This window comes from Schistocerca americana, chromosome 2 (assembly GCF_021461395.2).
Source record: "Schistocerca americana isolate TAMUIC-IGC-003095 chromosome 2, iqSchAmer2.1, whole genome shotgun sequence".
NCBI lineage: Eukaryota > Metazoa > Arthropoda > Insecta > Orthoptera > Acrididae > Schistocerca > Schistocerca americana.
Window position 1 is genome coordinate 448,875,243 of NC_060120.1, and position 24,622 is coordinate 448,899,864.

Here is a 24,622-nt window from a genome sequence, read left to right on the forward strand (position 1 = left end):
AAACAGGCAAGAGTTGTACCTTTGCTTAAGAAACGTAATGCAGGAGACATAGAAAATTACTGGCCCATTTCCCTACTATCACCATTATCAAAAATAATAGAAGCAATTATGAAAGACATATTAATGAATTACTTGAATAAATACAATCTTCTAAGCGAATCACAGATTGGTTTCTGAAGTGGCAAAAATACGGAGTCAGCCATAGTAGAATTCACAAAAGTTGTACTTGATGCTCTTGATAAAGATGAGTGTGTCACAGGCATATTTTTGGATCTTTCTAAGGTGTTTGATACAGTCAACCACAAGATTCTATTAAATAAATTACAAGCATTAGGAATAAGAGGGGTAGCTAATGACTGGTTTCGATCATACCTAGCAGATAGGGTACAAAGAGTAGAGATAACACATACTTCAAATACATCTAAACATTTAGTAAAACACTTATCAGAACCAAAATACTTTAATATAGGTGTTCTGCGAGGTAGCATATTAGGACCAATACTATTCCTGATATGCTTTCCCAGTAGTGTTACTCATGGTGAAAAAAATTATCTTTGCTGATGACAATAATATTATAGTCACTGAGAAAACAAGAGAACTCCTTTCAGAGAAAGCAAATGATACTCTCAAGGAAGTTTGATTGGTCAATAAGCAATAAAGTGACATTGAACATAAAGAAAACTAATGCCATGAATTTCAGTTTCAGGAGGAGAAATTATGATGTTAAATTAAATGTAGATGGCACCTGTATAGACTGTGTAACAAATGCAAATATTCTAGGAATGAATATTGATTCTCAGTTGAAGTGGTGTGAACATACAAAGGTACTTGCAAACAGAGTGTCATCAGCTTGTTATACCCTTAGAATACCATCATCAGTGTGTAACATGCAATGCCTTTTAGTTACATATTATTCATATGTACACTCAATTCTTAGATATGGCGTTCTTTTTTGGGGAGCAAACGCACAAAATATGGACACAATTTTCAAACTCCAGAAAAGAGCCATAAGAATAATAACCAAAAATAGTAGTCCAGCTCATTGTAAAGATCTGTTTATTTATTTATTTATTTAGTTTTGGTCCTGTGACATCTTGTACAGATATAGGACAGGTCAATGAATGATACTCTAAGTTAAAAATTACACCCCCCCCCCCCCCCCCCCACACACACACACACAGATATATAATCAGTACAATGCTGTGGACTACAAATATCTACATTAATACAACTAGTACACTTTAATAAATTAATTTAACATTATAAAATTCTGTTTCATTCTGAGAGGTATTCATTTACAGAGTAGAAACTGTGGTCTATCAGAAATGACTTCAGTTTTTTTTGAGCAAGCTGTCTTGCTTTACCAACTTGATGTTGTTAGGAAGGTGGTTATACAATTGTGTGCCTCTATGAAGGACACTCACCTGGTAGGCTGATGTTCTGGCATATGAGACATGAATGTTATTGCCATTTCTTGTTGTGTAATTGTGCACAGAGCTGTTCAGCTAATAGCCATTGGAGGTTCTTAGATATTCTCTTACAAAGACTATTGTTTCAAATATATATAGGCATGGAAGGTTCAGTATCTTTAGAGTAGGAAAAAGAGAGTGACATGAACCTTGCCTCTTTATGTTGCAGATGATTCTGATAGCTCGTTTCTGGGTTTTGAGAACAGATTGACCCCAAAATATTCCACATCACATCGCTGACTGGAAATGTGTGTGACATGCCCGTATTACTATTTCTATACTATAGAGATAGAGGGGCTGGCCAGTACTTACCTCAGCTCAGTACAGCCGATAGATACACATAAAACAGAACTGAAAATTTACATTCCTAGCTTTCGGAACTTTGTTCCTTCATCAGGGAGGAGAGAGGGGAAAAAAGGGAAGAAGGGAAAGTGGATTCAGTTACTCACAACTGTCTAGAACAGTTTCGACTGCCTTCTCAAAGGGATCCTCCTCCCCTCCCCCAAAACCATCCCTTGCAGACATTTCAGGAATTCCTCACATCCAGTGTTGCCTCCCAGTCCTTCTTGAAGAACATCCCGACAACCCCCAACATCACCCCAGCTGAATCCCGTGCCATTAAAGAGCTGAAAATAGACCACTCCACAACTGTCGTACTTGACCGTGTGGAGTATGTGGCAGAAGGACTGCGTCAACTCTCTGACACCTCAACCTACAAAGCTGTTACCCAGGATCCCATTCCCTCCATCCAGACTGAGCTGCAAAAAATCCTAAAAATCCAAGGTCCCTCACAAGGCCTCACAACGGCTTCCATAGACTTACTCACTCCACCTGAGCCACGTACCCCTACCTTCTACCTATTACCCAAAATCCACAAAGAGAACCATCCTGGCCGTCCCATTGTAGCAGGCTTCAAATCCCCAACCGAACGTATCTCAGCTCTGGTAGACCAGCACCTACAACCTATCACCTGCAGATTCCCATCCTACATCAAAGACACAAACCACTTCCTAGAACGCCTCAAATCCATTCCCACTCCTCTCCCACCTGAAACCTTTCTTGTCACCATAGATGCTACATCCCTTTACACAAACATCCCACATACCCATGGTCTCTCTGCCCTTGAGCACTACCTCTCCCAACGCCCACCCGAAGATCTTCCAAAAACCTCGTTCCTTATCACACTTACCAACTTCATCCTCACCCATAATTACTTCACTTTTGAAGGCCAGACCTACAAACAAATCAGGGGAACGGCCATGGGAACCAGGATGGCTCCCTCCTATGCCAACCTCTTCATGGGCCGCATGGAGGAGGCTTTCCTGAAGACCCAACAGCTGCTTCCCCTGGCCTGGTATAGGTTTATTGATGACATCTTTGTGGTCTGGACTCATGGTGAAGAAACACTCCTTAATTTCCTCCATAACCTCAACTCCTTTTCGAATCTGAATTTCACCTGGTCCTTCTCCAAAACCCAAGCCACCTTCCTGGATGTTGACCTTCATCTTGTTGAAGCTCACATCCACACCTCTGTCCATATCAAACCCACAAACAAACAACAGTACCTTCACTTTGATAGCTGCCATCCTTTCCACATCAAACGCTCCCTTCCCTACAGCCTAGGTATTCGTGGCAAACGTATCTGCTCCAGTGACGAATCCCTCAACAACTACACCAATAACCTGACCAGTGCTTTCCTCTCCCGCAACTATCCTGCAGACCTTGTCCACAAGCAGATTTCCCAAGCAATACATTCCTCCCCGTCCAACAACAATGTTCCTACCCCCAGACCACACAGAAGCATCCCCCTTGTCACCCAATATTATCCTGGCCACGAAAACATCAACAAATTACTCCGCCAGGGATATGACTTTCTCAAGTCAACCCCTGAAATGAGATCATCCCTTGACAAAATTCTCCCCACACCACCCAGAGTTGCCTTTCGTCGCCCCCCTAACCTCCGTAACATCCTTGTTAAACCCTACAATATTCCCAGACTACCTTCTCTACCCAGCGGTTCCTACCCCTGTAACCGACCCCGCTGCAAAACCTGCCCCATGCATCCGCCCACAACCACCTACTCCAGCCCCGCTACTGGTAAAACATACACAATTCAAGGCAGGGCTACGTGTGAAACTACACATGTCATTTATCAACTGACGTGCCTGCACTGCACAGCCTTTTACATCGGCATGACAACAACCAAACTGGCTGAGCGAATGAACGGACACAGACGAACTGTCCGCCTAGGAGATGCCCAATACCCAGTAGCGGAGCATGCCCTCCAGCATAATTCTAGGGACCTAGGAACCTGCTACACCGTATGTGCCATTTGGCTTCTCCCACCCAACACCAGTCCCTCTGAACTGCGGAGATGGGAACTTGCACTCCAACACATCCTTTCATCCCGCCATCCCCCTGGACTGAACCTACGTTAAACAACCTCACTCCCATTCACTCTTCAGTCTTCTCCTCTTTCCCTTTCCTCTTTAGCCATTCACGCATCTTTTCATCCTACATAGTTGTGTTTATCTTTATACTTTACTTCTGTATGCATCCTCTTTGGTTTGAAGCTGGCACAGTACTTACAGTAGAATATCTTTGGCTTCCCTCTGACAACCATGCCTCCATCCTTGCTACCCTCCCTGTTTACCTTTCCCTGTTGCTTCATAACCTGGGTTGTGAGTAACTGAATCCACTTTCCCTTCTTCCCTTTTTTCCCCTCTCTCCTCCCTGATGAAGGAACAAAGTTCCGAAAGCTAGGAATGTAAATTTTCAGTTCTGTTTTATGTGTATCTATTGGCTGTACTGAGCTGAGGTAAGTACTGGCCAGCCCCTCTATCTCTTTGTTAGTATTTGTTTCACATCTTATATGAGATTTTCCATTAATCATTTATTTCTATACTATCACAGCTTGTGCTTAGTATCCATAGCATGCAACAGATTGATGATAGCTTGGTTGCAAGAGCTTTCATGTGTGTATTCCAGTTGAGATCACTCTGCAGATATATTCCTAGGAACTTAACATCATCAACCAATTTTACAATTTTGTTGTTTATTTTCAATGCATGTTCATTTTGTTGTTTATAGTGGGATGTAGGAAAGTTCATGGCCACTGTTTTCCCAGTGTTAATTATAAGTCTATTTTTTTCAAACCACTGTGTTAGCTCCAGCAATGATGTATCTGTAGTTAATTGAAGCTCTTTTTGGTCTGACCCTGTAATCAAAATACTGGTATCATCTGCAAATAAAGTTTTCTGTTTGGCGTGGACAGTGTCATTCAAGTCATCAATAAACAAAAGAAAGAGGATAGCACCTAATGTTGATCCTTGTGCCACACCATATTTGATGGTAGTTTTTTCTGATGTGTATGTTGTTCTTCTTGAAATGTTTTCAGTTATTGTGTCTTGTTTGAGAACAATTTTTGTTGCCAGCTAGTAAGATACGATCTAATCCATTCATTTGGGATACCTCTAATTCCCTTTCTTTCCAACTTACGTAGTAGGATACCATGATCTAAAATGTCAAATGCTTTGAACAGGTCCAAGAATATTCCAGTAGCCATTTCCTTTTCATCTACAGATTTTAGAATGGAGTGCAAATATTAATAGACTACTGTGGTTGTGGATGTAGATTGCCTGAAGCCATGCTGATGATTTGACAGCAATGAGTTTTTGTTAACAAATTGTAGCAACCTATTATAAAAGAGCTTCTCAAAGATCTTTGAGAAGCCACTAAGCTGTGCTACAGGTCTTTAATTGTTAACATTGTTTGTGGCTCCCTTTTTGTGCAAAGGGGTTACTTTTGCAATCTTTAGATCTGGAAAGGTACTTGTGGAAAAGGAGTGATTAACAATATGCTTCAGAGGTTCTACAATATGATATCTTGTTTGGTTTATAATACAATCTGGAATCTCATCATTTACCAGTCAGTTGTACACATCAAAAATAACATTGGTAATTACTGTACAAACAGCTCTGTCCATGAGCATGCAACAAGAGCTAGACTCAATTTACATTTACCAAGAAAAAATAAACATAAAACTCAAAACAGCATTTTCTACCAAGGAATAAAACTATACAATAAATTAACAAAAGAGATTAAAGAAACTGCAAAAATACACTTATTTAAAAAGGCAGCTAAAAAGTACCTGTTATGCATACATCTTATACTTTGAGGGATTACTTAGATAAAACGGAGTAGGTGTTTCATAATAAAATGTTATACAAATAAATAATAATAATGATTGTAAAACATCCAACATGCCACATAACACCTTCACATTATGTTTTTTCCTTCTTTTTTCCTTTCTGGAAATACTTACCCCCCAAGCTATGCATAGCACAATACTAACGCCTCTTCCTCTTTCTGAGCTCAACATCTCACTCATTATAGAGGGATGCTGATTCAGTTTTTCAGGATAGCAAATGGGAAGTTGTGGTACAGAAAATGGCCCAGAGATCACCAGTGTGTGTGTGTGTGTGTGTGTGTGTGTGTGTGTGTGTGTGTGTGAGAGAGAGAGAGAGAGAGAGAGAGAGAGAGAGAGAGAGAGAGTGAACAGTGTGGCATTACATTATTTAATAAGTTATTTGTAAAAAAGGTATTGTATACCAGGAGTAAATCTAATGATTGTCTCTAACTTGAAGTATGTAAATGTATGTGTATGTGAATTAGCTTATTGTAAATTGGTCTAAACTTGTAAATACTTTGACATGTCCTATATCCTTGTAAAAAGATGAATAAAGCTACTACTAACTCTGATGCTGTAGGAACTACACATGCACAACTACATACGCACACTGCTGAGGTCGGCAGTACATTTGTAAACAGGAAACTGTCACAATCCAATTGTAATTTGTAAAGGATGTTTCAGGTTACTGTTCGTTGATAGTTTCTCTGTCACTACAGTACACAGTTATTATTCTCATTATTCTCTCAAATTAGCCACTCAATTAACATCTATTACAAATTATCAGTTGCTTTTTGCAGTATTGGTAAGTATTGACAATACAGATAAAGCTGAATTAATATTTATTGTGATTTCATAAGGCATGCCTGCTAATAGTACCTTTTTTTTCTTCCAGTTTCACAGTAATGTCGAATCCAATTAAAATTCTCATTTTAGCAATGATGAAATGTGAAGAATGTGGTTTCCAGTCGAAATCCCCTACTTCTCTTGAGGAAGTACATATGTGTCATTTGTTAGTTGATTTCTCAGATTCAGATTCAGATTCTTTATTAGTCATTCAGCATTGTTACATGCAATAGACTTCGTCAGTTCACTTAACCTATTAATTTTACAAAATAAATTTTTACATATTTAAGTTGATATTGGGCATTTCTAAAAATTCTTCTAATGAATAGAATGGATTAGTTAACAAGACGTTATGAACATTATCTTTAAATAATTTGTCGGGCTTGATTGACCCATTTTTAGACAATTTGTTATATATTTTAACTGCCATATACTTATGACTATTGTTAGTTTTAGCTAATCTATTTTGTGGCAACAGCAGAGAAGTACACGTTCTTGTATAGTAGCCATGCCTTTCATTTGTTATACTTAAATTAGGTAGTTCAGCAAGTATGTAGTTAACACTGTCAAGAATATATAAATTAATTACTGTTAAAATTCTATATTTAATGAACAATGGTTTACAATGTGTTCTATTATCTACCTTAGCCATTACTCTGATAGCTTTCTTCTGGATCACCATAATTTCATTTATTTTTCTGCTGTTTCCCCAGAGTATTAACCCATACCTTAAAGCAGATTGAAAAAAGGCGAAGTATGCTCTCCTTACGTACTCAAATGTCACACAACACATCAGTCTCTTCAACAAATATATAACTCTTGACAACCTAACCACTATGTGATCAACATGAGAGTTCTATGTTAGACTGTTGTCAAGTACAATACCTAAAAACTTTGCCTTTTGTTTTTCTATTTTTGTAGTCTTTGATAGACTGAACCACATATTCTGGGTCTTTTCCTCATTTAATAGCAGACCATTGGCATTAAACCATGATGTTGCATTTTCTTTTGCCAATTTCATATCACTTACAAGGTTATCAAGTACATGGTTTACAGATAGAAAAGTTGTGTCATCTGCATACATATATGTCTTTACATCTATATTTCCTGGTAAGTCATTTATGTGTACAAGGAAAAGAAGTGGTCCCAATTTAGATCCCTGTGGCACTCCATGTTGAACCTCGAGTATGTTTGACAGATGACTTCCTGAACTCACCACCTGGTTCCTTTTATTGAGGTATGATTTGATGAGTTTTAAACTTTTATCACATATTCCATAGTACTCAAGTTTAGAGAGCAGAAGTGAGTGGTCAACACAGTCAAAAGCTTTGCTCAGATCACATAAGGTTACCTGTGCGTGCGCATGGTCCTCAAATGCTGCTAGAATGTCTCTGACTAAGAGCTCTATGGCACGTATAGCTGACCTTCCTTTTCTGTAACCAAACTGTGATGCACTTAACATACCATTTAGTTCTAGGTACTCATACATCTGCTTATATATTATGCCTTCAAACACTTTTCCTAGTACTGGAATTAGTGAAATTGGTCTGTAGTTTGCAGGATCTGATTTGACACCCTTCTTAAAGACTGGAGTTACCTTGGATAGTTTGAGAGGATCAGGAAAAAACCCTTCTATGAGACACAGGTTTATAGAATATGTTAATGGTGCTGCAATGTAATGTATGATTTCTTTCAATAGATTGTTTGACATATTAAAAATATCTGTACTGTATGAATTTTTCATTTCTTTGACTATTTTAAGAACTTCATGTTGGCATACCTCTTTGAAGTGTTTCAATGATGATCTGGCCCTATTATGATTTAGGTTTGCTCTCTTCAGATAATCAATACATGTTACATTGGGTTTACTGATCAGCTTTTTGATATCATCAGCACAGCTTACAAAATATTTATTGAATGTATCTGCTGGTATTGGGACTGTCTTGTCGAAGTTTCTGACTTCACCTTTAACAGTATTAATTACTGACCAGGCTGTTTTGCATTGGTTTTTACTATTTTTTATGAAATTTGTGTTGAATCTTAGTTTCGCTAATTGCAACTCTTTCTTATACTGTTTCTTAGTGATTTTTTCGAGATCCTTAATTTCATTAGAATTGTTTACTTTGGCAAGGTGCTTCAACAGCAGTAGCTTATTTTTTAGATTCTCCAGTTCTTTGGTGTACCAAAATTTACCCTTTCTTGTTTTATGGTATTTCTTTTGAACAAGATGGGCTTTTAAAATATCTGTTAAGTAATTGTGGAATGTTTCATAAACTGTTTGGGCACTGGAATCACAGTTTTGAAATAATTTGTCCCAGTTTGTTATGCTCAGCTGGTGTGTTAGTTTTATGAGATTGTGTTTTGTTAGTATTAAGGTATTAGATTTTGTTAACTTTTGTGCAGCCTTGCTCTCATCCCCTTTTATAAAATGTCTTAACTCTACCGTTAACATGGAGTGGTCTGAGAAAACAAATTCCTTTACCTTGGTGGAGTACATGTCACGAGCACAGTTGACAAAAGCATTATCCAAGCACGCTTGTAGTCTTGTTGGTTCTGAATTTACATGATGGAAGTTGTGCTGCCTTAGTATATTCAGTAACTTATTTACACTGGGTTTGTTACATGTTACATCAAAGCTTGAATTAAAGTCTCCCCCAATTACAGTTACATACTGTTTCCATTTCGTTATGTAGCAGAGTACACTGTCTAAATTATCTAAAAAAGTTTTATCATCTGAGTCAGGGGAATGGTAGATACATACTATGATAAGTTTCATCATATCACATATGATCCCAGTAATTTCAAAGTGTTTCTCTACACATGCCCAACTAAGATCTAGTTCTCTACACTCTATTTCATTTGAAACATAGATACCAGTACCACCATTACGGTACTGAGATCTGCAAAAACTGTTTCCATATTTATAACCTTCTGGTACATAGTATTGTATTTGTTCTGGTTTAAGCCAATGTTCTGATAGACATAAGAAAGAATACTTATTCTGTGGCAATGACTCCTCCAGAATTTCAACTTTATTTTCAAGACCCTGAATGTTTAAATATAGGATGTTGTGACTTATCTGTGAGTTAGCAGGCTGGTTTTTCACATTTTTATTTTCTTCTTGGCTTGAAACCATAAAAAATTATCACTGAATGACACAGATGTATTTTTCCTTTGGCTCCTCCTTAAGCATTGCTGTGTTGCTGCTCCAGTCGTTGTTGGTTCTGCTGCTGTTGCTGCTTCTGCTGATAATGATGGTGCTGCTGCTGTTTCACTTATTTCTGGTGTTTGTTGTTCTATAACTGCTGTGCCTTTCTGTGAATTATTAACATTTGGAGTGTTCACTTGCATTAATAAAATTTCACATTTGTCTTGGAGGGGTGTAGCTTCACTGACATCAGATTTCACATTGGATTCTACTGGATAAACACACTTCCTGTCCATGAGAGGTATGACTTTTCTATCTTCACACTGCACATTTGAGATTTTATTTACAAGTTCTAAAATTTTTGTTACTATTACTTTTTTTCCAAGTACATTTAGATGGGAACCATGTGCTGTGTGAAATCTTTTCCCTAAATTGCTGATGTTCACAAATGTTACATTTTCAAACCGCTTGCAAATATTTTGCATCTCTTTATTTGCAGTTTCAATTTCTTTATTTACACAGGACCATTCCATCAAGTCGTAACGGTGTGGCACTGAAAAAACAATAACATTTGTTCCTCTCAGCTCATACAGTTTTCTTTTTAGCGAGATTAAGAGATCGTTTTTTTCGTTCCTAGCTATATCATTTGATCCCGCCAGGAAGATGGAAAAGTCCTTTTTGCTCAATGAGGAAATTTTTTCTTGACTCATTGACGTAGCAGCACTGAATTTTGCTCCTGGTTTTATTGTACAGTTAAAACTAAAATTCTGACTACTTGTACGCCGAAATTCAGCGGCTGTATTTCGTCCTTGGCTGTCGGCATACAGTTCAATTTTACCGGTACTTGCTGTTCCGAGATTGCCTGTTTCCTGCCTACCTTTGCAGTAAGCGAAGTCTTGTTTGGCACTATTTATTGTGTCTTGTTTGCTAACACATGTCGATTTTGTCTCAGTAGAGCAGCTTAGCGGTGAAAGATTATTCGTGAGCACTTTCGCATATGATCTTTTACTTAACTGCTGCTGAAATATTCCATGTTTTACCTTATTCACAAAGTCATTTGGTTTTCCACATAGTACACTCGCACTGTTAACTTCACTTTCACAATCCGTAGTCGAAAGTGTGAATTATATTGACATTTCATTTGAAATTGTGGATATGCTGGAAGAAATAGGAAATAATGGTGACAATTCCATGAATTGTGGTTCAGATGATGTCAGTTGTGTCAGTAACAGTCCTGAAGAAGAATACCTTCCAAGCCTCAAAGAATCACATGCTGCAGCAGCTTTCAGTAACAAAGAAAAGGCAGCAAAATATTAGTTAAATGAAGAAGGGGAAAAAAATGCTTGAAGTTATGCAGTGTGCAAAGGCATTTTTGTTTCATAAAATTACAGTGTGAACTGTACAAATGGAAGAATGAATTAGATGAAGTAAGAAATATGTGCCAAATGGAAAGTAAATTGGGACCAAAAATAAAAAAAATGTACTGTTTAGTTGCAAAAAGCTGGAAAAATGGCAAAGAATAATTTTCAATATTTAATTCGAAATGTATTCCTACTAGCTGCAGAAACTAATTCATTGCTTTTGTTGGATTCATGGTCCAAACATAACACCACCTCTGTTTTTGTGGAGGATGACAGAAAATTTGTAGATGTAATGTGGAATCCACCTGGAACTCCTAGCACGATTCAACCTCTCGATGATGAGTTTTTTGGACAGTGGAAAGCATTTTTCAGGAAATTATCAGACAACATAACTTCTGATACCTCTCTCTCTCATTTCAGGTTTATCAGCAGAAAAGTATTCATAAGCTCCATTCATTTGTGTATTACCAGTTTTCTTTGCCATGCTTTATGAATTTGATCAAGTATGCCTGGTATGCAGCGCAGTATGCAGAATAACAGCTGGGACCATTTCTGACTCCATCCCAGTTCTATCTAAATAAAACTAGTGGTTACTGTGAAGCACCTGACTGCATCAGTTTCTCTTTTGTCCAACGTGCCTGGTGCAAGAAAAATGTTTGTTTTGGTCACTGAATAGACAATTTGCATTTTTGTGATGACTACAGAGATTAAACAAAGAACTGTTTCACTTACACTCAAATGTACAACATTCGAACTTTATTATAAGGAAAGGACCTACAGGAATTGTTATAACATGTAGTACCGCAAGATACATTTCATTTCAACAAATTACAGGTCCTCATTGATGGAAATCATCTGTGACATCAAACACTGCCATGATTTTATTTTCTCTGCTAGCCACTTTTATCAGAATTACATGTGCAAGGATTGAACTTTCAATGTGAAATTATTCAAAAATTTTTTTTGTAAAGTTTAAGCCAGGTTTTCACCAGAGCAAACAAGCTAACAAGTGTGAGCAAATGTGAATTTTGTCTGGTGTACCTGGGAGGTCTCTTGCAGCTCTTTCAACTGGACTCCACTGCAGCTGCTTACATGTCCCTTACCTTCCCCAGTTACCTATTTGGAAAATGGAGAACTGCAGTTTAATGTGGAATTCAAACCATTTGTCTTTCATGGCCACTCCAGCATCTGTAAGAAGTGAATGTTCATTTAAAAATCATAGTGAAAAAGTTGTGGTCTGAATGACATTTGATCCCGTGCTCTCTGGATCACAAAGTGCATGCTTTGCCACTAGAATATTTCTGTTTTAGGCGGAAAAAGGAAACGACCATTAGACCATACACATGTAGTGGAAATGCTAGCTGTGTCCCCTCTTGAGATGATGCTCAATGTTGATAATTAGTGTTCGGTTTATAAATTTCCCCTAATGGTAATGAGAAACCAGGGAAAAATGGCAGCTGACATGCAAGGAAAAGTTTGGACCAGTGCTAAGAAGAGATGGAGATGCAATTACGTGTAAAGTGCGTGATCTCCACGTATGTTATGCTTCCATAAAAATTGAGACACTTAAATTCTTCCTTCCCTGCCCCATTTTGCATACTCCATCTAGAACAGTGCACTTGCCATGCAAAACAATCCTCACTGAATAGCAAAGTTTCACATTGTGGCTCTAACACGATAGAGTTGCATCCTGTATGCCAAATATTAGCTGCAAAAACTATAAACTGGTAACAAAGCATTCATAGGCAATGTTTGCTACGTTGTGTTCTCTTCCGTTCCCTCTAGAATTAACAATTCTACCCATATACAAGCAAATAGTAGTGAATTTTCTGCAACTGCTCATTTGCACATGTTTGTTTCCATTTGCTCCCTTGTAAACCAAGCTTTAAGTGCTTAAAATTGGTGTCTGTGAACTCTGGATAATTCTGCTACATGGCACTGTGTGAGTGATTCGCTGAGTCATGCGCCAGGTGGGCAGGGCTGTACAGACCGCTGTTATAAGCTGTTCTTTGCATGGAAAAAATGTGTAACTTCAACATTTTTTACAAAATACTTACAGTGCCTCTTAGCAGCTAAAATGTTTGCAGTACATTTCTTTCATTGTCTTCTTCTTGTGTAAAACATTTCAGGTTAGGTTTTGACATATCCCATTGGACCATTCCCTTGTTAGTAGCAGACATATTTCTAGAATAAATCTGTTCCATGGTTATAGTTTGACATGGACAATTGCAATGACACTGACTGCAAAATTAAATCATTTTTTTTAATTTATGCAGTACAGTTTAAAGAACTTTAGAGAGCAAAGCCAGAGTTGAGTCTGTTACAAAATTTTATAGAACCACAGCAATCTCTACAATTGTTTGTGGAACAGAGTGTTGGGTCCTGACAGGAAAACAAATACAAAGAATCCAGGCACCAAAAATGAATTATCTATCGTTAGCTGTAAGATACACATGAGCTGACTGCGTTAAAAATAAAGGTATGGGGCTAGATTAGGTCTAAAGGGTATACTGGAAGAAATTGAAAAATGAATGGATACCAAGAAATTGAAAAATGAATGGATACCAATAAATCACGTTGAAAGAATGGCCTATAATAGATATTCAAAAATAATGTGCAGTTACAACTGCACAGGATATCATAGTAGCTCAAATAATATAGCCCAATAATACAGCTCAAATAATAAATTAATGTTTTGAAGAGGGCTGTTTCCCAGAGGTACTGAAATATTCTGAAGTCAAACCACTCTTCAAGAAGGGATTACAAGAGATCTTCGGAAATTATCATCCTATCTCAGTTCTCCCAGCAATATCTACAATATTTGAAAAACATGCTGTTGCCCAAATCAAAAACTTCTCTGCAAAATATTCTCTTATTCTAAACAATCAATTTTATTTTCAGCAGAGGAAAAACACCATAGATACAGTGAACAGTTTCATTGAGGAAATAAGTACATTATTAGACAAGAGAAATAAGGTGGAAGGATTTTTCTGCAATCTCTCAAAGGCGTACGATTCTGTAAAGCATGGATTGCTTATTTACAAATTTGAGAAGTATGGCATTAGCGGCAGTGCCCTACAATGGCTTAAATCCTACTTACGAAATAGAAAGCAAAGAGTTGGCATCTCTTTAAATGGTGCATATTATTTTTCTGACTGGGAAAAAATATCTCAGGCTGTTCCAAAGGCTCCATATTAGGCCCACTCCTATTTATCTTCTATTTTAATGACTTACCATTAAATATCAGCTCCCCATCAGTTTCATTCAGAGACGAGACTTCTGTCTTAGTTGAAGATCAGGATTCAGAAAAAATTTCAAAATCTGTGATCAGTACCCTCAGTACCTCAGAGACTTGGTTTCAGCTAAATGGGTTGAATCTAAACACATCTAAGACTCACATGTTGAAATTCAAAACCAGATAGTCAAAATGTGAGCAGGTTAAGATTGTTCACAGCAACCATGATATAGAAGAAGTTAACTTAGCCAAATTCTTACATTTAAATGTAGATAAAAATTTGAGCTGGCAGGCACACATTGAATATCTAGCAATCAAACTGAGCAGCTTTGCATTTGCAATGGACACATGAAAAGTATCATGTACACTGTTTTGAATCTATTATTAGGTATGGTATTGTTTTTTCGGGTAACTCGACAAGAATAGTGCAGATACTAAAAAATAGAGAGAGAAAAATCATTCAAAATATGTGCACTGCAAATCATAAAGAACCATGTCATCCATTATTTAGAAAACTTAAAATATCAGCCCTGCCATCCCCATACATGTATGAGATTATTATATTTTTTTACGCCAGAAATGAATTATTTGAGGGAAACCATTTTTTCTATCATATGATACTAGAAGCAAAGAAAATTTTATGCTGCCCACTCACTGCCTCACACTGTATGCACAGGGATCTCAATACACTGGAATGAAAATTTGTAATAAATTAAAAGGGAATAAATTGATGCAGGTGAATTTAGGTCCACTTAAAAGAAAGCTATATGAGGTACTGCCACTGAAATGTTATTACTCAGTGGATGAATTCATGCAGGACAAACTGGAAATTTGAGCTGGATACAACATGTTACATATTCCAGGAAATATCCTTATAGTGTTATTATTTGTTGTAGTGCTGTTATATATTAGTGTAAAACAATTGTAACTGTATTATACATTTTTGACATGTCTCCAGTGTGCAAACCAAATGGATTGCAAATGAAGGTCATGAGATGAATAAAATGCAACATAATTTACACAATTCACCACAAGAAAGACGGAAATACTTATTTTCATAGCACTGAAAATGGAACAGCATTAACAAGATTAATCATTCATGTTGACTAATGTTAGAAATTTTTTCTATATTAGGTACTTAGAAATCTGGTTCAAATTATCCTTTCACTCCTATTATATTATTATTATTATTTTTAATTATATTGTAATATGAAACATTTTGTAACTGTAAAACCTGGTTTGAATTGAGAGAGGACCTGAAGATCATAATGTGATCAGGTTGAATAAACAAATAAATGTGGCCATGAAGTCAGATACAACCAGACAGAGCTCAGTATTCTCATAATCATTATGTGTTACATTCACAGCACTGCATTTTAAATCACCACATTTACTTCCTGTTATCAGTGCCTATGCAGTTATAGTTTGTCTGTGTTATGCATTTAGAGGTGTTATTTTTTCATTTTCCAATAGAGTATCGTAACTTGTCACTTAACACAAAAAGTTATTGTGTTTCTGACAGTAATTCCTACCATTGTGTGTACATGCAGTTGTGGAAGCAGGCAGCCCAGCGTGACATACCTGTGCATGTGGATGGTGCTCGTTTGCTAAATGCAGCAACAAAGATGCGTGTGAACCCTGCTGTGCTGACCAGCGGCTGCCGCTCTGTGTCACTCTGTCTCAGCAAAGGTCTCGGTGCTCCAGTTGGTTCTCTACTGCTTGGTGATGCTACTTTTGTGAGCAGGTTAGAAGTCTTAATCATATGTGCACTGTAACCTAGAGCTTCCCTTCGCATGGTGTTGAGAGCAGAGAAACTGGTGGAAGTCAGATGACTTTGAGCCAGTATTGAACTGTTTCTGATTATTGCCAAATTCAGCTTAGAAACAATACACAAAGTAACAACATAGCACTGCACCATTGTAAATGCAGACTGATATTAGTAGGTTACCATTCACTCCAGTGACTCACACATATAAATAGAGGGTTGCTATTCACAGTTATGTTTACAAAATTATGTTAAATGTAATTGATGGCTATGATAGGATGCACTGCTCCACCCAGTTACTCAGTCACTTAAAACAGCAGTGGTGTTTACAGGCAAAAATTAGCATAGCCTACCAAGTTTGAAGAAATTTTCAATGGCTCATCCTGGCAAATTGCTCAGGAATGCTGGTAAGTTCCAGTCATAATTTTATGTTAAACAGTACTTCAAAATACTGTAGGCACATGTATTATTTTAAATTTTTTTGTTATTACTGTTGAATCACTTTGTATAGAAGAACAGTTGCATATTTTGAAGACAATCAATATAATTTTACCTTGTGATTGTTGTGGTCTTCAGTCCTGAGACTGGTTTGATGCAGCTCTCCATGCTACTCTATCCTGTGCAAGCTTCTTCATCTCCCAGTACCTACTGCAACCTACATCCTTCTGAATCTGTTTAGTGTATTCATCTCTTGGTCTCCCTCTACGATTTTTACCCTCTACGCTTCCCTCCAATACTAAATTGGTGATCCCTTGATGCCTCAGCACATGTCCTACCAACCGATCCCTTCTTCTAGTCAAGTTGTGCCAAAAACTTCTCTTCTCCTCAATCCTATTCAATACCTCCTCATTAGTTATATGACCTACCCATCTAATATTCAGCCATCTTCTGTAGCACCACATTTCAAAAGATTCTATTCTCTTCTTGTCCAAACTAGTTATCGTTCATGTTTCACTTCCATACATGGCTACGCTACATACAGATACTTTCAGATACGACTTCCTGACACTTACATCTATAATTGATGTTAACAAACTTCTTTTCTTCAGAAATGCTTTCCTTGTCATTGCCAGTCTACATTTTATATCCTCTCTACTTTGACCATCATGAGTTATTTTGTTCCCCAAATAGAAAAACTCGTTTACTACTTTAAGTGCCTCATTTCCTAATGTAATTCCCTCAGCATCATCCGACTTAAATCGACTACCTTCCATAATCCTTGTTTTGCTTCTGGCCACCTTATATCCTCCTTTCAAGACACCATCCATTCCATTCATCTGCTCTTCTAAGTCCTTCGCTGTCTCTGACTGAATTACAATGTCATCGTCGAACCTCAAAGTTTTTATTTCTTCTCCATGGATTTTAATACCTACTACAAATTTTTCTTTTGTTTCCTTCACTGCTTGCTCAATATACAGATTGAATAACATCGGGGAGAGGCTACAACCCTGTCTCACTCCCTTTCCAACCACTGCTTCCCTTTCATGTCCCTCGACTCTTATAACTGCCATCTAGTTTCTGTACACATTGTAAATAGCCTTTTGCTCCCTGTATTTTACCTGTGCCACCTTCAGAATTTGAAAGAGAGTATTCCAGTCAACATTGTCAAAAGTTTTCTCTAAGTCTACAAATACTAGAAACGTAGGTTTGCCTTTCCTTAATCTAGCTTCTAAGATAAGTCTTAGGGTCAGTATTGCCTCACATGTTCCAATATTTCTACAGAATCCAAACTGATCTTCCCCGAGGTCGGCTTCTACCAGTTTTTCCATTCGTCTGTAAAGAATTTGTGTTAGTATTTTGCAGCTGTGATTTATTAAACTGATAGTTCGGTAATTTTCACATCTGTCAACACCTGCTATCTTTGGGATTAGAATTATTATATTCTTCTTAAAGTCTGAGGGTATTTCGCCTGTCTCATACATCTTGCTCTCCAGATGGTTGAGTTTTGTCAGGACTGGGTCTCCCAAGGCCGTCAGTAGTTCTAATGGAATGTTGTCTACTCCCGGGGCCTTGTTTTGACTCAGGTCTTTCAGTGCTCTGTCAAACTCTTCACGCAGTATCATATCTCCCATTTCATCTTCATCTACATCCTCTTCCATTTCCATAATATTGTCCTCAAGTACGTCGTCCTTGTACAGACCCTCTATATACTCCTTCCACCTTTCTGCTTTCCCTTCTTTGCTTAGAACTGGGTTTCCATCTGAGCTCTTGATATTCATACAAGTGGTTCTCTTTTCTCCAAAGGTCTCTTTAATTTTCCTGTAGGCAGTATCTATCTTACCCCTAGTGAGATAAGCCTCTACATCCTTACAATTGTCCTCTAGCCATCCCTGCTTAGCCATTTTGCATTTCCTGTCGATCTCATTTCTGAGACGTTTCTATTCCTTTTTGCCTGCTTCATTTACTGCATTTTTATATTTTCTTCTTTCATCAATTAAATTCAATATTTCTTCTGTTACCCAAGGATTTCTACTAGCCTTCATCTTTTTACCTATTTAATCCTCTGCTGCCTTCACTACTTCATCTCTCCAAGCTACCCGTTCTTCTTCTACTGTATTTCTTTCCCCCATTCCTGTCAATTGTTCCCTTATGCTCTCCCTGAAACTCTGTACAACCTCTGGTTTAGTCAGTTTATCCAGGTCCCATCTCCTTAAATTCCCACCTTTTTGCAGTTTCTTCAGTTTTAATCTACAGTTCATTACCAATAGATTGTGGTCAGAGTCTACATCTGCAACTGGAAATGTCTTACAATTTAAAACCTGGTTCCTAAATCTCTGTCTTACCATTATTTAATCTGTCTGAAACCTCTTAGTACCTCCAGGGCTCTTCCACTTATACAGCCTTCTTTTATGATTCTTGAACCAAGTGTTAGCTATGATTAAGTTGTGCTCTGTGCAAAATTCTACCAGGCGGCTTCCCCTTTCATTTCTTAGCCCCAATCCATATTCACCTACTACGTTTCCTTCTCTTCCTTTTCCTATTGTTGAATTCCAGTCACCCATGACTATTAAATTTTCGTCTCCCTTTACTACCTGAATAATTTCTTTTATCTCATCACACATTTCTTCAGGTTCTTCATCATCTGCAGAGCTAGTTGGCATATAAACTTGTACTACTTTAGTAGGCGTGGGCTTCGTGTCTATCTTGGCCACAATAATGCGTTCACTATGCTGTTTGTAGTAGCTTTCCCACACTCCTATTTTTTATTCATTATTAAACCAACTCCTGCATTACCCCTATTTGATTTTGTATTTATAACCCTGTATTCACCTGACCAAAAGTCTTGTTCCTCCTGCCAGTGGACTTCACTAATCCCTACTATATCTAACTTTAACCTATCCATTTCCCTTTTTAAATTTCTAACCTACCTGCTCGATTAAGGTATCTGACATTCCACGCTCCGATCTGCAGAACACCAGTTTTCTTTCTCCTGATAATGACGTCCTCTTGAGTAGTCCCTGCCTGGAGATCCGAATGGGGGACTATTTTACCTCTGGAATATTTTACCCAAGAGGACGCCAGCATCATTTAACCATACAGTAAAGCTGCATGCCCTCGGGAAAAATTACAGCTGTAGTTTCCCCTTGCTTTCAGTCGTTCGCAGTACCAGCACAGCAAGGCCGTTTTGGTTAGTGTTACAAGGCCAGATTAGTCAATCATCCAGACTGTTGCCCCTGCAACTACTGAAAGGGCTGCTGCCCCTCTTCAGGAACCACACGTTTGTCTGGCCTCTCAACAGATACCCCTCCGTTGTGGTTGCACCTACGGTACGGCTATCTGTATCGCTGAGGCACGCAAGCCTCCCCATCAGCGGCAAGGTCCATGGTTCTTGGGGGGGGGGGGGATTGTACCTTATTTCTAGATATTCAGTGTAGATAGTGATCCATCTTCCTAAGGGATAATTTTTCTTCTAGCTCATTTAGTTATTATATACAGCAAGTTACAGTGTTAGTTGTTAAGCTACAAGTCAAGTGATAATGTAGGACTCAATATTTGCAGATTTAGGTAAATACTTTCACTGAAAAATGTCATTGTAATCGAAAGATCCAGGTTAACATAGTTCAGTGGAGGCTCTGGGTATCTCTGGCATAGACATTGCCATGCCTCCTGCATGGCTAAGAAAAAACTTTTGCCTTCATAAGCAGAAACCTGAATACAAACGGTACATTCTTCTTCCTATAGTCCATTTTGTCAGACTGCCAATAGATACAGAAATTTCAGTGTGTAATAAGCACAGCAAGCATGCAGTAGGGTTTTTGGAAAATCTGGCCACGATGTGAGGAAATGGCTAAGGGAAGTGACTATGCCACTGAGTACAACAGGTGGGATGACATGATGTATTTTGCTCACGTACTTTTACTTGGATGGTATGGCCCAGTAGTGGTTTGAAAATGATGAGGAAACTTCAAGAGCTGGGAAAATTACAGCTGGAAATTAAGAAAATATTTGGGGACACCAGTAACAGGTCAGCATTGTTAAAGAGCAACTGAAGAACAAAACCAAAAACCAGTGGTAGATGACATATCAAATGCACAGATTGTTGAGACTCTGTGTCACATGAATAAAGAGTATGACATAGGACATCCATATAAAGGGTGTCCATAATTAAAGTTCCAGTTTGAAAATGCTGTACAAAGAGAATCATCACTCAGAACGATGTCAAATTTAAACAGCATGTTATTGACACAGGAGAAAACATAACTGAATAACAATAATAGTAATTATGAAAATTTTGTTAAAGTTTTGCACAGTGAACAGTTTCATTTCATAGCTTCACTGACACTTAAATATCTCAGTATTACCAGACATACACTCCTGGAAATTGAAATAAGAACACCGTGAATTCATTGTCCCAGGAAGGGGAAACTTTATTGACACATTCCTGGGGTCAGATACATCACATGATCACACTGACAGAACCACAGGCACATAGACACAGACAACAGAGCATGCACAATGTCGGCACTAGTACAGTGTATATCCACCTTTCGCAGCAATGCAGGCTGCTATTCTCCCATGGAGACGATCGTAGAGATGCTGGATGTAGTCCTGTGGAACGGCTTGCCATGCCATTTCCACCTGGCGCCTCAGTTGGACCAGCGTTCGTGCTGGACGTGCAGACCGCGTGAGACGACGCTTCATCCAGTCCCAAACATGCTCAATGGGGGACAGATCCGGAGATCTTGCTGGCCAGGGTAGTTGACTTACACCTTCTAGAGCACGTTGGGTGGCACGGGATACATGCGGACGTGCATTGTCCTGTTGGAACAGCAAGTTCCCTGGCCGGTCTAGGAATGGTAGAACGATGGATTCGATGACGGTTTGGATGTACCGTGCACTATTCAGTGTCCCCTCGACGATCACCAGTGGTGTACGGCCAGTGTAGAAGATCGCTCCCCACACCAAGATGCCGGGTGTTGGCCCTGTGTGCCTCGGTCGTATGCAGTCCTGATTGTGGTGCTCACCTGCACGGCGCCAAACACGCATACGACCATCATCGGCACCAAGGCAGAAGCGACTCTCATCGCTGAAGACGACACGTCTCCATTCGTCCCTCCATTCATGCCTGTCGCGACACCACTGGAGGCGGGCTGCACGATGTTGGGGCGTGAGCGGAAGACGGCCTAACGGTGGGACCGTAGCCCAGCTTCATGGAGATGGTTGCGAATGGTCCTCGCCGATACCCCAGGAGCAACAGTGTCCCTAATTTGCTGGGAAGTGGCGGTGCGGTCCCCTACGGCACTGTGTAGGATCCTACGGTCTTGGCGTGCATCCGTGCGTCGCTGCGGTCCGGTCCCAGGTCGTCGGGCACGTCCACCTTCCGCCGACCAGTGCCGACAACATCGATGTACTGTGGAGACCTCACGCCCCACGTGTTGAGCAATTCGGCGGTACGTCCACCCGGCCTCCCGCATGCCCACTATACGCCCTCGCTCAAAGTCCGTCAACTGCACATACGGTTCACGTCCATGCTGTCGCGGCATGCTACGAGTGTTAAAGATTGCGATGGAGCTCCGTATGCCACGGCAAACTGGCTGACACTGACGGCAGCGGTGCACAAATGCTGCGCAGCTAGCGCCATTCGACGGCCAACACCGCGGTTCCTGGTGTGTCCGCTGTGCCGTGCGTGTGATCATTGCTTGTACAGCCCTCTCGCAGTGTCCGGAGCAAGTATGGTGGGTCTGACACACTGGTGTCAATGCGTTTTTTTTTTCCATTTCCAGGAGTGTATATTGTTTTGTGTTCTTTGCTGCAATGTAAATTCATTGTTGTCTTTTTTTTATCTACAGAAAACTTGTGTCATTCTTAAATAACCAAACAGGTTATGGGGCTAGGTGTGCTACTAAGTAATTATTTAAAGGAACTGAAGAAACACAAGTTGTAAGTTTCATATGCAAATGAAGTGTAAATTTTGAAATTTGTGTATTGTGACTTTTGCACGTTGGTTTGACTCTGGATAGAACAAGAGTAATAAGCACTGGTCTAGTAGAAGGGCAATCAAATTGGAATACATGGAAATACAAAGTAAATCTCTTTCTGCGTGGTATTCCTGAAGCGCTTGACGTTATTGAAGGCAGGTTACGTAAACCTGCAGAACCTGTGGAAAATGCTACTGCTCAAGTAAAAGAGACATATAAGAATTCAGTACATAATTATCTTAATGATGACGGCAGTGCTATGAATATGACAGAGGAAACATTACAGAAAATAATGTGGCTTAATACATCTTGAGAAGTGTGGGCAGAATTGCATAAATAATTTGAAGGTGTTTCTGAAGATAAAGTTTATGACCTTTGTTTATGATTGTTTTGAATATGTGAAGCATTCTAGTGTTGATGCAGCAACTCATATAACAAAGCTGAAAAATATGTGGAATGATTTGAAGCAAGAAATGGCCAAAGATGTTGAAAATAATTCAGATTTACCTGATTTATTTCTTGTGTGAAATTTTAGGCACACTACCAGATAAGTATTTTTCATTTAAATGAAGTTGAATGCTTATGTTAAAAAGTGTTAGGACTGATGACAACTTGATAACTCAACTTTGTGCATGTGACAAAGCTTTGTCAAGTAAAGGAGGAGATTCTACGTCTCAAGAGGCTCTTATAAGTAACTAATTGAAACAGTCATCTAAACAACCACAGTGGAAGAGAAAAGTTGTCTGTCATTACTGCAATAAGCCTGATCATGCAATCAAGAAATGTCAAAAGTGGATCACAGACAGTTGACCATGAAAGCCTCAGAAAATTGATGTTTCAGAAGCAGCTGAAACTTCCAATATAAATATTGTACTCTTTGTTGAAACGTCTCTTGTTGTGTCATTCAAGTGTGCTACTGGTAGCTTGTTTGTAGATAATGGTGAAACAAGTCATATCATCAATACTGACAATTTTTCTAGGCATTTGAAGCATTTTCTATGACACATAGTTACATCAGCAGATGGTGATACTGTTGAGTCTGTTAGCAAGGGCACGATAGAAATGGAAGCAGCAGCGAGTGGGAAGTGGCACAAAATCACTTCGAGTGATACCCTCTGTACCAAAAATTAAAAAGACTCAGTCTTTCAGTCTTAGCAGCACAAGACAAAAATCCGAGAGGTACATTTTTGTCCACAACAGAAAGGTGTTATTTTAAAATTGGTGAAGTCACAAAAATATTGGGCTATCGTGATTGTTATGGAGGACTGTTTCAATTAATGATGAGAAGCATTCCTCTTGAAGTAAATGAAATCAGTTCAGAAAATTTATTATAGTTTTGCCATGAAAGATTTGACATCAAAACAAGCAACATGTCAAGATGTTAATCTCCAATATCTTAGGCATAAATGTGGGATTGTACTCTCAGCTCTCTGAAGGCTGTGTTTACGGCAGAGCACATTGACTTCCATTTGGCACCCGTAAGAGAGCTTCTGAACTGGGAGAGCTGATTCACACAGATGTCTAAAAGTCCAGTTTTGGGTATCACTACTTTGTGTTATCAAGCTGTTTACTTCATCAAGGAAAAAAGTCAGAAATTCCTAATAAACTAAGACAGTGTATAACTGAAAGAATGACTGCTGGGCATACAATTAAGAACATCTTAAGTGATAATACAGTAGAGTTCAACAGTAAACAGACAAGGGAGTGTTTACAGAAGGAGGGTATAATCTAATGTTTCATTATGCCATACACTCCACTGCAAAATGGATGCAGTGAAAGAGAAAATTGTACTCTTGTTGAAACAGATGCGTGCTAGTGGGAACATTCCTCTGTCATTTTGGGCTGGAATGATAAATCCTGCAGAATACATCCTGAATCAGATGGAATCTTCCAGTATTTTAGAGACATCTCCATATGAAATATGATGTCGGGAGAAGCCTGGCATGAAGCACCTATGTATAACAGGGTCTAAATGACATGTTCATGTTCCAAAACAATTAAGGGTGAAAAATGTATCAAAAATCTGTAAAAGGGATTCTGATTGCCTATGACCATGATGATGGTTATCTGATCTGGTGTGAAGAAAATCATCAGTTAATGAAATCATGGGATGTTATGTTTGAAGAAAAAATTATGAAAAAGGAAAGTCCAGTAGTTGCTGTGGCTCTTGTCTTCTTTTATCAGAAGTCT

General features: G+C 38.7%; 1 protein-coding gene across 10 annotated transcripts in view; it reads left to right on the forward strand.

Annotated features, from left to right (window-relative positions):
• Positions 1–24,622, forward strand: part of LOC124596098 (probable low-specificity L-threonine aldolase 2) — a 269,257-nt gene that overhangs the window by 182,862 nt on the left and 61,773 nt on the right. For all 10 annotated transcript variants that reach the window (XM_047135097.1, XM_047135104.1, XM_047135096.1 and 7 more), the window contains one exon: positions 15,799–15,992. In XM_047135097.1, coding sequence (XP_046991053.1) covers positions 15,799–15,992 — 194 coding nt within the window. The remainder of the gene's footprint in view (positions 1–15,798; positions 15,993–24,622) is intronic.